This window comes from Melopsittacus undulatus, chromosome 8, assembly GCF_012275295.1.
Source record: "Melopsittacus undulatus isolate bMelUnd1 chromosome 8, bMelUnd1.mat.Z, whole genome shotgun sequence".
In the NCBI taxonomy this organism is placed as follows: Eukaryota; Metazoa; Chordata; class Aves; order Psittaciformes; family Psittaculidae; genus Melopsittacus; species Melopsittacus undulatus.
In genome coordinates, this window is record NC_047534.1 from 54,005,337 (window position 1) to 54,022,855 (window position 17,519).

The 17,519-nt window shown below is 43.4% G+C and overlaps 1 protein-coding gene across 1 annotated transcript in view; it reads left to right on the plus strand.

The window, feature by feature from the left end:
- Positions 1–17,519, plus strand: part of ERBB4 (erb-b2 receptor tyrosine kinase 4) — a 596,557-nt gene that overhangs the window by 380,966 nt on the left and 198,072 nt on the right. The window contains exon 4 of the mRNA XM_034065367.1: positions 16,604–16,738. Coding sequence (XP_033921258.1) covers positions 16,604–16,738 — 135 coding nt within the window. The remainder of the gene's footprint in view (positions 1–16,603; positions 16,739–17,519) is intronic.

Sequence of the window (17,519 nt, forward strand, 5' to 3'; positions counted from 1 at the left end):
GGTTGATGCCCTATTAGTGTTTCACTGGAAAAATGTTTTTAGCATGATTTTATTTTTCAATCAGAATAACACAAGAGTTATGTTTGCTGCTCAGGTTTAGCTAGTAGATGCTGATAAAACCATTGCAGTGCAGTTAAATCTAGTTGCTATTTGAAGGGCATGGTGGCTGGTGGTGCTGAGCATGGCATTCATTTCTGGTCCTCAGTGAACCTCACATATGCAGCAATAGGCAGTGAGAGACGTTTTGGGTCACCCACATGGATTCTTCTGGTTTGAAGTGATAGGCAAGCTCTTTTATGTGGGTGTCTGAGATGTTCTGGTTTTCTCCCGAGCAGGAATTTACTTGCACAAACAATCACAGTGAATAAATGAAAACACTTGGGAACTACAGTGAAACATGTTTGTAGGCTTTGAGCAATCTCACTTGCATGGGGACTGAAGAAACTCTCAGCCCAAAAGTTACTTTTTCATGCAGGAGAATGGATAACATTACAAGTTTCATCTCTTACATGTTACCACTGTTTAGCACCACACAAAAGCCATACTCAGTCCTAAATACACAGTATAGCAGTTTGTATAACTAAGCCACATTTTGGGTTTTCCTGCTGCTAGTACAATACCATTTAAGAACACTGAACATATTTTATTTATAAAGGCACTGATACATGGAGGGGGAGGGAGGGTGGTGTTAGCAGTTCATTGAATCCTAAGCACAACGTTAGTTACACAATGAATCAACAAGCAAACAGCAGTTCTGAAGTCAGAACATCCTTCTGCAAATATATAGCGAGGTTAAAAGTTAAGGACTCCTTTCTCTTTCTTATGTGTTTTTCAAGACATGAGAGAAGAGCACAGAAGAAATGCATCTTAACACCCTGTCCAGTTTGTGCTGTTCCTCCTGTCTGGCCCAACAGGCTCTTCCAAAGAGCCTGGTGATATATTCATCCCAAACAAGCGCTCGCTGTACCCCTTAGCAACAGGAAGCACATGAAAGCTCTCAGGGCAGGTTTGCGCTATTTCTCTTCAGGGTTTCTTTTTGGCTTAGCATCCTGCTCAGGGGAAGTGCATTGGTTATTTAATGAACAGCTCGAAATTATTGGAAGAAATTCTCAGATAAAGAACAGCATGGTTTTGGTATCCCTTATGTATCAAACACCATCCATTCCAGCTTCTCTGCATGCAGGATACCTGCACTGAATTCATTTCTGAGGTAGGTATTGCTTGAATAATAATAATGCAGCATAGGGAGTAAGTACCACAGAGGAAAAAGACCTCATCCTTGAAGATGCCTGCATGTGTAGTTCTGTATTTTGTGGAATAATGACACATGCTGCTGATAAGCCAAACTTTCCTACATCGGATTGACGTTGGTTTATCATTTTCTGATAGGCACAGTCAATTTGTGTATCAGTGTTCATCGCTGATTGATAGCTTACTATAACAGCTATGCCAAGGGAAATGCTTTTGCCTATGGTGGTTTCTTCTTTATTGGATTTTTAAGTTACAATTTTAATAAATCTCAGTTTTAATTAACAAAGTAAATATAAAACTGAGTTATGGGTTTAAAGGGAAAATGTACAGGAGCCCCATGACTGAGCAGAAGATCTGATTTGGGGCTGGTTTTTTCTGCCTTGAGACATATTTAGTTTTCTGTTTATTCTTGCCTGGCAAGAAACGTTTCATATGCTAGGAAAGGAGAAGGATAATTATTCCTGAAAAGGAATCAAAATCACCAAAGAAAAGAAATCCTACACTCATAATTACAGGTGGTTGGTGCATCATCATAAGGTTGCTCTCCAGTGTATTTGATGTGTGGCCGTATTTTTCTTCTGTCTTATTGTAAATGGGTACAGTGAGTACTTTTATGTTTTCTTCTTAGATGAGATTTCATAGTACCTCCAAGTACTATGTGCCATATGGTGGCCTTAATTTACGGGATGAGTGCTACTGTGGCTTGCTGGTGCTGCCCTTCTGAAGGATACACATTCAAGTCTCAGTAGGGCACACTGAGAGTGAGATACAGGTAAAACCAGGACTTGATTTCTGTCTGCTCCTCTACCAGAGAGGTAAAACAGAGGATTTGCCTCACAGTAAGTTGCAGTTATCAATATACTGTGTGGTACAGGGAGAGGGGGCAGCATCCCAGAGGGTTCAGCCTCCTGCTGCTTGTGTCCGGAACAGCACACACTGCACTTTGGAGAAGCAGCTGGTGTTTCAGCAGTTGCATTTCTCTGTTGAACCAGCCATCATCTCTATCAGATTTAGGCAATTATGAACAGAAAGTTCAGATTCAGACTTGCTTGGACTTGAATCACCTCTTCCATAACTCAGAAGCATGTGAAGAAGAGCAAGTGCAAGAGAGGTGTCAGCACCTCTGACAGCAACCTTCAGGTCCTGACACTGTGCTCTTAGAGCTGCTCAGAGCTATATTTTGCATCCCAGACCAGTAAATGTGTGAATCCGGAGATCTCAGAGTGCCTGCTGGAGCCCTGAGTACTTTGTCCCTCTTGTGACAAGTGCTGGTAGCAGTCAAGGACATTTTCTCCTCTGTTCACATTACAGGAAGGGGCAAAGCTTGAGCTAGCTGAGGCTGCCCTGATGTTGATGCAGGTGGAATGCTTCACAGGGCTGAAGGAGTAAGAGGAGCCTGAGCTGAGCTTTGCCTTGTAGCCCACCCCCTCAGAAACAGTCTCACACAAGGCAGATTTGTAAGAGATATGGATGCAGCAGAGATAATGCTCTTCCCTTCTTGCGCATCCTCAGCTGGGATCTGTTTTGGCTGTGGCCTGTGCAATGCTGCTATACTAAACCCAAGCACCAAGCCCCATGGTAAAGAACATGCTTCCTCTTGTCAAACCAGTCTTTCCTGTGGAAAGGAGGAGGAAGAATATTGCTTGTTTGCAAAAATTCCTTTGACTGTCCTAAGTTCCCCATGAAAGTACCTTTTGAGGGAAAAACGTTCAAACATCTACAAACTACACCCCAGAGTTGGCAACACACATGCACCCCATGCAGTGCCCCGGTGGAGTTTTGTTGAACCATTGAATGACTGAAGTTGGAAGGGTGCTGAGACAGAAGACTGACAAAGTCAGTAGTAAGAACAAAAAGTGCCTTAAAAAGCCAAAGTAAAGCCCCAAACCTGTAATTAACTCCATAATTACCAGTATGGTTTTAAGTGGATGTTGGTCTAATTTGTCTGAGGGTACTAACTCTTTCCAGAATGCCAGCAGTGTCATTTCCAGAGATCACTCAGGCATGGCTCTACCCCGTGCATGGAATCATCATCAGAGGTTCGCATGTATTACATGTGTTAGGAATTCCCCCTCTTCCTATGTGCAAGGAGATGGTTTGTTCACATGCAAGCTCTGATTTGTGGTAATGCCCAGAAGACGACAGCTGAATTTTATGCCTTGTGGAGCCTTTCCTACCTCCTTCCTTCCCTCCTGGGTTACCCCGCGGCAGGAGGGCTGGAGGTGGCCCCACAACCCACTGCACAAGGAGTTCACATCTGGCCTGTTGGTGGGGGTGGCCAGGGATGCTGCACCACCATGTTGCCCCCCAGGCTTGTCCTCTGGTGGGACTTCTCCGCCAGTGTCCACTCTGTTTGTGTCTGCAGAGATGATGGGTGCCCAGGGGATTGTTGGCTTGTCCTTTGCTAGTGATATACAGATGTTTCCATCTGATGCAGGGGTCACTCACAGGACCCTTTTCTGAGAATTTCGTTCTAAAATGGTGTAAAACAGGAAAAAGGGAACAGGAAAATCCTTGCATATGTTAAAGTGAAGGCCAGTGATGAACAAGCTTCAAATCCTGAAACACATTTTGCTCCTATAGTGCTCAGCCTAACAGCCCTTTCCCATCCATTCTCTCCAAAGTGCTTGGTGGAGGCAGAAGACAGTGGGGAGGATCAGGGAGCTGCCATCTGGGGAGATTTGGGATGGGAAGGAGAAGCTCTTCCTGTGAACATGGGTGAGTTTATTGTAGGATGCAGAGGTATTGTAGTCACGGAAGTTTGTCAGACCTATAGAGCTGGGCTGAAAGAGAACTTTGCCTTTGTTACGAGATAGCCTCTAACAGGGTGTGGGGAGGATGGTTTGGAAGCCACTTGATTTTCCTCTCCTGTCCCTGTGTCCATGGAAGCAGTTGCTCTGAGTACCCTGACAGATGCTCGGCATGCGGAGGCGCTGTGTCTGAGAGACTGGCTCGTAAATCTGACAGGCTTTTTATTTCCTTTATTTTCATTTAAACTTCCATCACATCTCATTACCTTCTCTTGGCTGTAATTAGAAATCCTGTGGAATTAAGAACCATTAAATTCCTGGAGATTTCAGCCTTGGGAATTTGCCCAGAGGCACACAGCTTACAGGCCTTCACAAGGCTTGACTTTCCAAGAGTCTCTCTCCCTCCTCTGCATCATCCAAGCTTTTGTAGAAAGGAAGCATCCTTTCAATGCTGCTAATGAACTGCTCTTGCCAACCAGCAGATGTTTGGTAGCCTTTGAAGGCCAGGAATAGCCAGGTATGTGACGTCTGTAGCCTTACACTGACTGCCTGTGCAACCTAAGCAAGAACTTCTGAAGCTCATGAGAAAGAGAAGCTGTTAAAGCCAAATAAAGTGTTACAATAACTCAGAAGAATATGAGGTTTTGCCCTATATCTGATGGGATTATTATTCCTATCCCTTTACCAACATTTATTCAGTTGTGGGGTGCAGCCTTTGTGGAACAAGAAAGAAATTATCATTCAGGGTATCTCTTATGATAATTTATTCATTTATTTATAAACTGTGTCTGAGACTTGCATCAAAAGCCAATGGTAAGAAAAGCCCCAAAGCTAGCCAAGGGCAGGGAGCCGAGCCCTGAAGCCAAAGGTGCTTTGTTTCACCCTCAGTGACTCCGCTCACAGCAGCGGTCTGTTTGTGTGCTTTCCTCCTCATGTAGAATTATTTGGGAAGCTCTCTGGCAAAAGAATTACTTGTTCTTAATGCAAAGAATAGCAGTTAGTACAGCAGAATTGGTGGGTCGGGGCACTTGCTCTTCCCTCCTGTTGTCTACATTATTAAAAATGATCTCACTGAAATAAATATCATCAATCAGTGCCAGCTGCATTTTAGCTAGAGTGTAGACAAGGACAAACCCTGCACGTTTGCTGCCTGCAGACAGCAACTACTTGGACTGGTTTAACTGCAGAGCGGTAAAATGCTGGGAGCAAACCGATCCATTTTCCAGGAAGAGAGTGTATTCTGCTATCAACTATGACAAGGAAAGCAACCCTTGACCCTGCCAAGGTTGCTGTGGGTACAGAGCAGAAACGAGTTAGAAAACAGACTGTCCACCATGTGACAAGCCACTGCTGGGAGCCGAGTGTGTCCCCTGTTAATGAAGGCATAGATCTCACTGCAGCTTTACTTCCCTGTCACAGCAGGCCACAGCGTCACTCTTGATCTACTGCATCGTAACCGAGAGCAGCTCGGTTCAGTGCAATTCATCTGCTGGGAGAAGAGGAGCGGGTGTTGGGAGAGTGTTTGCAGTCACGTTGGTTACAATCAAAATATTGATGGAAAGAAAGAAGAGGGTGTTTTCAGTGTGGCTTTTAGAAAGCTAAGTGTGTAGGATGAGGCATGATGGAATATTAGGATTGGTGGGAGAGGAGAAGGGCTCTTGTTTAAGAGTGGGCAGAAGAACTGAGGAACATTTGAGGAAGGAGATGGTAGTCTTAAAAAGTGGATGAACTACTCTGAACTCTCTCTTGTACTTAGTGCCTTATCACCCATTGCTTTAGCTTCCACTATGCAAGATGGTTATTTTGGCAGGCGTTCCTATGTGCTTATTTGCCTCACCCAAGCATCTGGTTTGAGGTTAATAGTTTAAGGACAGTTGGCCTGGATTCTGGATTTTGTTAATGTAACGGACACAGTTGTTGCCACTGTTTCACTGCTACCTTATAATATATGCACAGAGAACAGGCATAATTAAGGGTAAAAAGGATGTGTTCAAACATGATGATAACAGAAGACACAGGAGTGAGTTTTGGGGAGGGAGAACAGTTTAGAAGGAACACGTTGGCTGTGTTTCCAAAGGGTCAGGAGCTCAGCAGCATGGACAGGCTCCCTGCCATCCCATCAGATTGGAAACCTGAATTAAGTGTGCATGCAAAAGCAGGAAGCAGGGCTGACAGTGACCTCTTAGCAATTATAGCAGTTAAAGGAAAAAAACAGGAGTTGGTATACTGGAGGTTCAGACCTTATCAAACTCATTAACTTACAGAGAAGCATTGCTGATTGCTGTGATTAACATGCATGGGCCTCAGTTCACAGGCTTCCTTTGCCCAGCTGCCTGTCTCCAGCCACAGCACTGGGAGGGCAAATGGAATCCAAGGTCCTTAGGGCTCATAGGAGCCAAAGAAGAGTCACTTCACCATCCTGTGTGCAGGAGGATGACTTTTAGCATGTTATCTGCAGGGTTTCAGAACAGAAGAGCCAGGGAAAGGCACAAGCACTTCCCACCTCAAACTTCAATGAAAACTCCTCTTCCAAGAGTTGACACCACATCTCAGAAGAGGTGAACAACACAGGGTGGGAATGTGGGAGAGTACTTGAACAGCTCCCGTATAGACATTTTAAGCTCAGTGGACACAGACTCCTCTTTTGAGGCCAGAAAAAAGATGAGTGAGGTTATGCAATTGCAGGAGCTGGCATCAACCCAGCTGCATGCCAATTACCAGCCCAAATGCAAATGCTTGTACTGAAACGCAGGATGCAGCTGGACGTGGGTCTGGGCACCCTTCCAGGATTATTCCAAGCCACATTATGACAGTTTTGAAAGAGAAGGGCTCTATGGAGGCAGTAATTTTTTACAGCATTTCAGAAAATGGAGGAAATTACCACTACATCCAGATCTTAACTACTCTTTTTTTCGGAGGGAGAAGGAATTTCTGCATGTTGATGCCAATCAGGATGTACTTGAGGCACTTAGGATCCAAGACAGAAGGCCATCAGTCTGTTTGCCAAGAGCACGGCCCGAGTGCCAGATGTGCTCGGGATAGAAAGCGGGCTTCTGGAATTTGTCAGTGGTTGTAGGATAAGAACTGAAAAATATACCACCAGCTAATGCCAGAGTTGAAGCTCCTGGGGATGCTGCAGGGAAACCCAGCTGCATTCAGATGCCCCTGGCCCTGTGGAGGTTTCTGTTCCGATTGCTGCTTGACTTCCATGTGGAAAGCCCACTTGGAAAGGGTGCAACAGCAATGCCAAACTAACTGCCATGCAACACTGACTCACAAAATGCCTCTTGTAAAGAGGGGATGCCAAGAGAACAGGAGCATAGTAGTCTCACAATATCATATCGCAGCAGCTGGAAGAGAGGGATTGAGAGCTGCAGACGTGAAACATTACAGGTTTGATCAAAATATTATATAGCAAATGTCCTGACAAGGAGAGGCATTTAAAATGCTCATGTCTGTCTTGGCAGCAGATGTGAATCAAAGACACCTCATCCTGGGTGGAGAAATAATATGAACATCCTGTGAAGAGAGAACTTACTAAGAAGTTTAGGGGGAAAAATAAGTAGTGTCAGTGCCATTTCTCAAATGTGGCCCACATCGGTGACATGAAATGTAAGGTAGCTTTCAATGGAGAGCTGGTTTCCTTAAGGGTTCATTGTAGCATGAGGGACCTCATACCTATTAGGTGTCTCTGAGCACCAGCTTCCACTTTTTCTGGCCTGGAATAGGATGCTCTCTCCACTGCTACCCCATGTTTCTTCAGACTCCCTTGATTTTCCTGCCCTTGAGATCAGGGAAGGAAAGAGGGGGGATGAGTCCCTGTTGGAGCAGTGGGACAGTGAGGTTTAGGTTCCATATTGTACACCAGCAAAGGAGGACGGTTGAAAGATCAGTCTGCAGCCTTATGCCCAGGAAGCTTGGACTGATGGTTCTCTGTAGGGTTTGTGGGTGAATCTGCAGTCAATGGAAACATCCTGGAGGCACTAGGAAACTGCTGGAAGCCACTCATGTTGTTGTAGGGCTGGCAAATAAACACAGTGCCCCTCAGGAGCAGAACCTGTTCATCTGGAGAACTGCTTCAATTACAGCAAAAGCTTTAGAGAAGTTATCAGCCTGATAGTGTGACAGATGAAGGAGGTTTTGCACCTATAGAGCATGGGTAGCATTTCAAGAGGGCAGAAGAAATGACACTGCAGGCTGTTCAGCCTTCACTGAACAAACTGGAAGATGCCCAACACAGAAAGCAGGGGCTGTATCATGAAAGACTGTAAGGCAAGTGCTGATACAGCTGCCTTGGGTTGTTACACCAGATTATGTCCCACAGGATGCTCACCATTAAAGATGACCAGACAGCACAAATGGCTTCCAGTATCTGTCACAGCCTCCAGGCTTTCTGGCTTCTGCTGGGACACCAGGGAGCCTTTTTGGGCCCTATTGGCACATCCAGTGTGCTGCACATCATCTCCCCTTCTGCACCTTCTGCTGGCTTTCTGCAGAATAACAAGAACCAGGCAGAGTAGAGATTGCTTATTTCTGATTCAGCAGATTTTGGTAATCTTTGAATGATCAGCTGCCCACAGCTGTGTGTCCTTGCTGAAATCCACACTCCGAGGTCTGGTTTTGGAACAAGTGAAGGATAGCACTGTGAAGTAAATGGGTGTTATCAGAGGACTCACTAAAAGGCACATAGGAGCACACTGCAGGAACAGCTCCCCTCTTCCTGAACATGCTGTCACTGGGACACAGACATTCCTCCCCAGCAGGTAGAGGAAGGAAGGAAGGAAGGAAGGGAAGGAAAGGAAAGGAAAGGAAAGGAAAGGAAAGGAAAGGAAAGGAAAGGAAAGGAAAGGAAAGGAAAGGAAAGGAAAGGAAAGGAAAGGAAAGGAAAGGAAAGGAAAGGAAAGGAAAGGAAAGGAAAGGAAAAGGAGAAAATATGCCACCTGAATGTTAAACCAGGGCTCCTGTGAATGAAGTGACTGCTCATTTCTAACTGTTGGTTTATTGCTGCTCTTGTTGAGCTCAAGAGCATGCCTTCTGGGGGGAGAGCTAGTGATCTGTCGTGCTCTCCACAGACAGTAATTTGAAACTCATCAGTGATTCATTACAGTGACTTAAATGAATATAATTTTCTTTCTGCTAACAAAAGTCAAAAGATTGAAAAGAGCAGTTCTTTCATAGTGAATGGTTCTTAGTCCAGATGTCCCCTTTGCATGAAATGGGGGACAGCAATGGTGACACAGGTTCTGTATTTCAAGCACTGTAGCACTTGTTTACACGTGCTTTTAAGCATACACTCTCTTTCAGATGGCTGTTTTGCATCACCAAGTGCTTTCGAGTAGATAAAAGTTTAAAATGAAGTATGCTTTTATAAGAAATGGAGAGAATGGGTTGCTTATGGAGAGTTACTGTGGCAGTAGATGCTTAATGATCATAATTAAGGTTGGAAGGGATACCTGGAGGTCACATCTAGTCCAGTCTTCTGCTTAGAGCAGGGTTAGCTTCAGCCAAGGATCAGACAGTTTGTTTATGAAAATCTCTGGAGGTGGAGCTAGCACTTACCTTGTCCCTCTTCTCCTGTGCTTAAGAGCTGCTCTTGCTGGGAAGACCATTTTCCTGTCTGATCAGTGTTTCCCACATTGCAGCTTGTGCCTGTTGCCATCCTTAGGCCATGCCCTTCAAGAAGTCTGGCTCTGTGTTCTCCTATAGTCCTCCTTCAGGTAGAGACAGCCTGCAGTTAGGTGTACCCTCCCTAGTCATCTCTTCTTCAGGCTAGAGCTCTCCTCATGTGGCAATCCTTCTGCCTCTAACCACCACCATGGTCCTTCCCTGGGCTCCCTTGCAGTTTAGCAACAGGTGTGTTACAGTGGGGTGACCAAAGTGCTTCACATGTGCCTTCATGAGAGCCCAATGGATGGGCATCATCACCTTCCTCACCTGCTGGCTCTGCTTCTGCACCCCACCGTGTGATCACCCTTTATCACTGCATGGGTGCACTGCTGATTTATGTCCACCTTGCCCCACACAAGGACCACCACGCTCTCTTCTGACTCTTGCCAGAGATTAGAGAAACCCAGAGGAAGCCATGTGGGTTATTGCAATGTTATGTTTTTATATCTCTTAATCTACCTCTCAGGCACAAAATTATATGAAGAAAGCAGTAAATCAAGCACTTGGCTGCTAACATCAGGATCCGAATTTGACTGGACAAAGAGATGAGGCAATTAGCATCTCCTTCTGAAAATTAATATCCCTGTAGCAGAGTCAGCGTGGTACATGAAAGCTCCTCGCCTGCAGAGACAGCAGGGTCAAACAGCTTTCTGAAGGTAGTGATGGAAACAGAAGCAAACAAATGAGGCGGGTAACACTGTAAATAGCTACTGCTGCTTCTGCACAGGAAATGGTGGAGCTAAGGCTGGTCATGCAGCTGCGTGTCTACCCTGCTGTTAATTAAAATCAAGAGTATGTGATACTGATGGCAGGTGCGTGGTTAACCATAGTGCTGTTGGTTGGGATCAGTACATCTCTGTTATCCTCTGTTGTCAAAGCAGAGTAATTATTGCAGCAGCAGCAGGAAGCCTCCTGCAGAATAGAGGGGAAGAGATTATTTAAGTATAAACCTGGGCCTAAATACTGTCAGGAATGAAGAAGGCAGAAGCTGCTGTGACCATTGCAGGATGGGTTAAATTGAGCAGCCACTAGGACAAGTGAATCTATTGGATTATGGAGAGAGACCATTTCCTTTAGCACAGCCAAGTGTGTTGAAAAAAACACTATACTTAAGAACAGGACTGTTTCTTGTGGAAAGAAGCACATCTTAAATTCAATTTATACCCAACTGTTTTCTTCCCTTTTGGATGGGTGAGGGGGTTTTTCTGTTACTTGTTTGAGTCAGCTGCTTCTGCTCTTCTTTCTATAGTGTTTTATATTACTTTATCCATGCACTGAACCTTTTGGGGCCATGTGGCTGCATTGTAAATGCCCGATGATCTCAGTAACTGCTCAGGGTACAGCATGAAATGAGGCTCAGTAGCCTGACACAGACTTGCATGTCCCTGAGAGCAGGGTAGTTATGGAACAAGTGTTGTAATTCTGGTGTGTTCCACACAAAGGGCTGGAAGCATTTGCAGTGTTGTTTCCTATTACAAAGTAACCAGTTAAATGATTTGGTGTCTTATTTTGAATAAGGCTGTGAGAAGGCAGAATTCAAGGCATGCACAGAGGAATAATCCAAGCAGATACAAATGTCTTCCCTGAGTTAGTTTAATATGGCTGTACCCATTCATGAAACAGATATTCCCTCTGGGGAGACTGCTAAAGGAGGAGTTGACCAGAGCCAGTTGTCCTTTAATGCAGTGGCTACATGACCCACAAGGACCCTGTGAGCCCATCTTCACACACATTTGGGGTGAAATTGTGAAAAGGGTACCCCATCAAACTCAGTGAAAGGTAATCAAATTACTCCATTTTTATTTAAGCACTAAAACAGGGAGCTAGGTTTGGAAGATTTATGTTCAGGTGCTACAATCCAGTATTCTTAGTTATTGAGCAGTTAGTAGTACAGATCCACAGGCTGCACGTAACACTGATTGCTTTTGATAGAGATAAAGAATATCTTGCTGTTACTATCAAGCCTTGAAACTGACTTCCAGCTAATGACCCAAATAATCTTTACTTGAAATTGTATAATTGAGATCGAAGGCTGTCCGGGGCTTCTAGCTGGTACACAGATTCCACATGCACGAGCTTTTGAGTATGGTCATTGAGCTGAAATGGAGAAGGTTAAAACTCTCATTTTCATTACCAAGCTCCCCTCATCTCCCAATACAGATGTGACATTTCAATTTTACACAGTCCAATTCTTCTTAAATCATCTGTATAAAAACCTCAGATCTTGATTGATGATGGATGAGCTATTGTCTTCTAAAGCACCCAGTTCTCATTACCCTTTAAGACATAGCTTATTAATGATGGACCTGAAGTGCTTTCCCAGTGGGTCATCAGCAATCAACTGTGCTAAGAGATCAAAAGACTTGGCTTGGCATGAAATTCCTAGGCCAAAGCCATTTTTGGATAATACATTCAGCATCTTGGATGAAATATGACAGTGTTTTGAGAGTGCTCTGACAACAGTTCCCCATCACCTGGATGATGAAGGTGAAGATGCAGGAATGTCAGCATGCAATAGTGCTTCAGCTCTAATGGAAGCTGACCTTGGAAATTCAGGTATCATCCACATGCATTGTATAACATGTATGTGCAGAGAGTACCTATATATGCTGTAGTGTAAAAGATTGCTGTTTCCTTAGCAGACAATCAGCTTGGAAGGTATGAGATATCTTCTGTTTCACTGTTGAAGTGGTTACAGTGGACATGCCTAGCAATTTCTCCTAAATAACTCCTTCCCCTTTCTCTGCCCTCTTTGGAGCTAGTTCTCTTCCCTCTCACTGTGCCTTCTTCCAGTTCATTGCACCAGCTGGCTTCATAGCACCAAAGAGCTGTTAATTTGCAACCTTGAATAGCAGTAGCATTTATAACCAGTTTTATAACAATTTTAAAACCAGATTCTACTGCTAAATAGGTGCCTACAGCCCCCACTGCATATCAACACAAACGAGTTACTTGCACTTCAGGGCACGTTGCAGAATGTGAGCATGTTTTGCCAGTTTAATCCACATTAGAACTTAGATAACAGACCATGAGGGATTACACTGCACACAAGGAAAAGTCAGCTGAAGAAAATGCCCTTTTAACAGATGGACGAAGAAGAGTTATTTCCATCTCTCTTCCAAACAGGCAACACACAGAGCTAGTCTCGCTTTGCCTTCTTTACTGTGATCTTCAGCTTCTGGTGCCTTGTAATGCATTTTCACTGACTCCAGTCCAACTCCTTCTGTTAAATGTTATAAATTTAACCCCCTTTTGAACTTGGCAGACTAAGTATAAATTGTATGTGTTGTGCCTACCTGTGTGCCATGCCACTGTATGGAAAGGGTAAGATACTTGTGTTTCATGGTTGCCAGAAACCTATATGTTTCAATTTCTCCTGTTAGTATTGTAAGGTGGGTTATCAGATTTGTGTCGTAATGGTTCTGGCTTGGTTTGGCATGAAAGCAAGAAAATAGCAGATATAACAGATAATACATTTCTGATTTAGCTTCCTGAATAAATACCCATTTAATAGAATTTTAATAACAGCAGATATAAGTTCCTCACAATCATTTGGCAGCGATGAGCAAAATAATGACCAAAGTCAGTGTCAAGTGCACTGGCTGATTTATTTTCATATAACTTTGGTTACACAATTATACTGCTGTTAAACCAGGAATGTAGCTCTAATAAGGAAGATGATTCACTTCAGAATCTAGTAGCAAAAGACCTTCGAGCTACTCCTTTGCTCACAACACCCACTGCAGCCCTGGTGCCAAAATGGAAGACCATGATGCTCTCTAAGTGTCAACATTGGTACCTTACAGGAAGGCCTCCCAAACTAACTGACACCTTTAAGAACTTTTCCCAATGAAAGCTAATGGGACTTATGCTTCCAAATCCCCTTTTGTAGCTCCTGTGTCCCTGAGCAGCTCAGAAGCCCAGGCATGGCCACAGTCAGTGTTTCAGGCGGCAGGTGATGGAGCCGAGTGCTCAGTCTCCTGCCCCAGGCAGCAGTGTTGTACTCAGACCAGCAGTTCTCCAGTGTCACAAAGAATTGGTTTAGAAGACACAAATGCTCTTCCCAAAAGGGTACTTAAAATACCTTTCACTATGAACAGTCCTTCTGAGTGCTTCTTTGTCAGGAACAGCTTCTTTCTTCGCAGGAGAAATCACAAAATTCACTGGGCCACTTGTCATTCATTTTCCTGTTCCAGCCTATGGAAGAGTTCAGTAGAGAGGCACCTCAGATGCTGCATACAGGAGAAGAAACCTCTTCTTGCCTGGCTTCCTTTGCTAGCTCATCTGCATAGGCAGAGATGCCTGCCTTTCTCCTCCTGTTTATTGTTTAACTTTATCTCTCGCTTTCAGAGCTGTAAATTGAAGTGAGATGATGACTTTATGATGATGAGTTCATTATAGTGTAACTCCAGTGTATATTGATTACATTTGTGCTTCATTTGCTTAACATGTAACAGGGTTTATTAGGTCTTTGCAGGCATTGTTCTTGCTAAGAGAGGGCAGAGAAGTGCAATGTGCATATAAGTTCAAGTCAGTGAAGCTGACGTATCTGTGCTGATTTACACATGCCAAAGATTCAACGTAAAGAAGGGTAGCAGGTTGTAAAAGGAAGGTAGAAAGGGAATGAGTCTGGATCCCACAGAGCAGGAAAAGACTGTAGTAAACTTTGAACGCAGGGTTATTCAGTATCTGTAAGAATCCATCTTTGATATTAGTGCTCAGGTTTATTAGCACCTCACCACATGAATAGACATGTAAACTTGAATGCTGTCACGTGTGAAAAATGGTACAGTGCTGGGTGGATGAAGATACTGTGTCATGTTTGGAGGGAAGAACAGCAGGAGCAGCATTTATTATTCAGTGATGAGGGAAGTCAGAGCACTTTCCATGTTTGGTAAATCACAGGGAAAGCTGTCAGCATGCTGTAGAGTACAGACAGACACTTTCTGCTTACTTTGCTGCTGAAAAAAAGTCTTTCTTCACAACTTGAAACTGTTGGAATTACTTCTAAGCTGAGGTGCTGCCTGCTAGACAAGACTGCATCAGAGTTCTTAGCAGAAAAGAGAATTTGATAGGTATTGTCATGAGTGAATGCTCTAAAAGCCAGAAATGATGCCAGAGGCAGGTGTTCAGATGTGCCATGTGATAGTGACACTGTTCGGAATCGTGTGCAAATGTTTAAGAAGCCATGAATGTAGATTTTAGTTTTTCATGGCTTGTTAGATGTTATTTGAAATCAAAATCTGGGCTGTAATAGATTAGGTAATTCTGTATAGAGGGGACAACACAGAGAATCATAGAATCATAGAATAGGGTTGGAAAGGACCTTAAGATCATCCAGTTCCAACCCCCTGCCATAGACAGGGATGCCTCACACAAGGCTCTGTCCAACCTGGCTTTGCACACTGCCAGGGATGGAGCATTTACCACTTCCCTGGGCACCCTGTGCCAGCGCCTCAGCATCCTCACAGGGAAGAACTTCTTCCTTATCTCCAACCTGAACTTCCCCTGTTTCATTTTAAACCCATCACCCTTTGTCCTATTGCTACAGTCCGTGCTGAAGAGTTCCTCTCCAGCATCCTTGTAGGGCCCTTCAGATACTGGAAGGCTGCTATGAAGTCATTACTAGTCATGTTTTCAAGTCCTGTTTTTCCCCAGAGCAGAATTGTTAACAGATGCTGCATAGGCTGGGTTTTTTTCAGGGATCGTAAGAATATCATACAGACAGATCATTGCTACAGCTCTAATCTGGACTCATGTCTGTATATGATTATTATTATTATTGTTTTCATTTTTAATCTCCTTTTCAATGAAAAGCCAAGCTTTTAAACCAGAGGTTTCTAAGAAATAGTAATACTCTGAACTGATTAATATGGTGGAAAGATGTATTTACAGATCATCTCTTATATAATATCTTTTTTTCTTGGGGGCTTACCCCCTCTTCATGCTGTGGCCTGTAAACCCTGGAATTTAAAAGAAGAAGATGTATTAATTCCTTCCTTGTTGTTCATCAATATTAGCATCCCCACTACAGCTTTTAAAGGTTTTCTTGCAGATGAGGACTATCAGATGACCTTAATCATTGCCACCATGGTCATGATTTACTCTTAATGTGTCTGCGAGAAGTGTGACACTCCTGGCTTTATAGAAGCACTTAATGTCATTCTAAGGTGCCATTAGTAACTAACCTTCAACATTTCTGTGCTGAGGCTTGAATCTCTGACGCTAAGCGGTGCAGGAGGTTTTAGCTGCATCGCTCCTGTTAACTGTAATGGAAGTCACATGGATTGTCCTCTGCTTGGGAAATATGAAAGCCAGGTTAAGTTGAGAAACTGTGAATTTGAACAAATGTTTAGAGGGTAAAAAAACCCAAGTTACTGCTCCAGAGGAAACCCTGGGCTACAACCAACACTGTAAGATCATTTTCATCTTGAACAGATGAAAATGGGCAACAAGAGAGACAGGGCAACAAGCCATTTTTATTTCAACAAACTGATAAAAACATGGAAATTGCAACAAAAACCAACCAACTTTCATCTGCTCAGAAAGCATCCCCCTTCAGCACAAAGCTTCCAGCAAGCCATGTCAGTGGTAGTTCTCAATTTGGTTCATAGATACTGAGTATTTGGGTGTTTTGGATGATGATATTACAGCAGCACAATCGGATCAGGAAAGCTACTTTTCCAGACAGCATGGTGACTGGAACCTTCTCAATGTGTTGTGGGCTCAGAAAATTCCTCTTCCAGCAGAGCATGTTACCTTATTGTATGTTTTAAGTGATCACACATATTAATGACATACAGCATAGTGAGGTTGATTGCTCGTGGTTTTGAAGTCAGTTCAGTCTTGAAGGTTATTTTACCCACAGATAACAGTACTGTTCTGTACTTGATTACAAGAGTCTTACAAGTATGTTCTCTTCTTCTTTTATGCAGAAATACTCAATGGAGGGGTGTATGTTGGCCAGAACAAATTCCTTTGCTTCGCAGACACCATTCATTGGCAGGATATCGTGCGTAACCCCTGGGCCTCCAACTTCACTTTGGTTCCAACAAATGGCAGCTCAGGATGTAAGTACCAGTTTTATTCTTAGCATTGCATCTGCTCAGCATGAAATGATATAAATATGGACACATATTCTATGATTTATGTCAAGTTTTCCCTCATCCTCTGCTATGGAGAACTGTATTTGTAAATTTTCCCTGCATTCTTCAAAGTTTCTATGCTGCCTATAGAAACACTTGGTCTAATCATAAAAACACTTTGTCTGCAGAGAGTATTTGTGAACATCTGAATTGTCTCTCATCTGTTGTCTCTCTTTTGCGTATTCTTTCTTCTATTTATTGCTAAAGCCCCTGTGCTGCCGTGGAAGCACAGACGTTAGTGTTTGCTTTGCATTTGCTCCTGCTGCTCAGGCTGGTCCTTGAGTCATAATGGTCTGTCTATGGCATCATAATTAGCTGCTGAAGTAATTATGGTATCAGCTCATGGATATTCTGTTTTTAAATGACAAATGAACCTCAGAGAAGTAGATATCCTGCTGTCTGGTGTGTATCTATGAAGATAGAATTTGCAGGGTATGGGATGCTCTTCTTAATATAGCAAATATTTCTCTGGTTTTAATATGTCCTCTCATTTTAATGCTCTCAATTTCAAACTTGGAGTACTTTGATGGATTTGTTTGATGCATTTCTCTATTTCCCTTCCCTAGAGTTACTCACCTTCAGTTGTATTTTGATGATTTTTGCAGCAATAATGAATTGTGCTGAATGGTGGTGACTGTAATACGAAGTGTTTAGGTAAAATATCCCATAATAAAGAACATTGAGAATGAATACCATGCTATTAAAC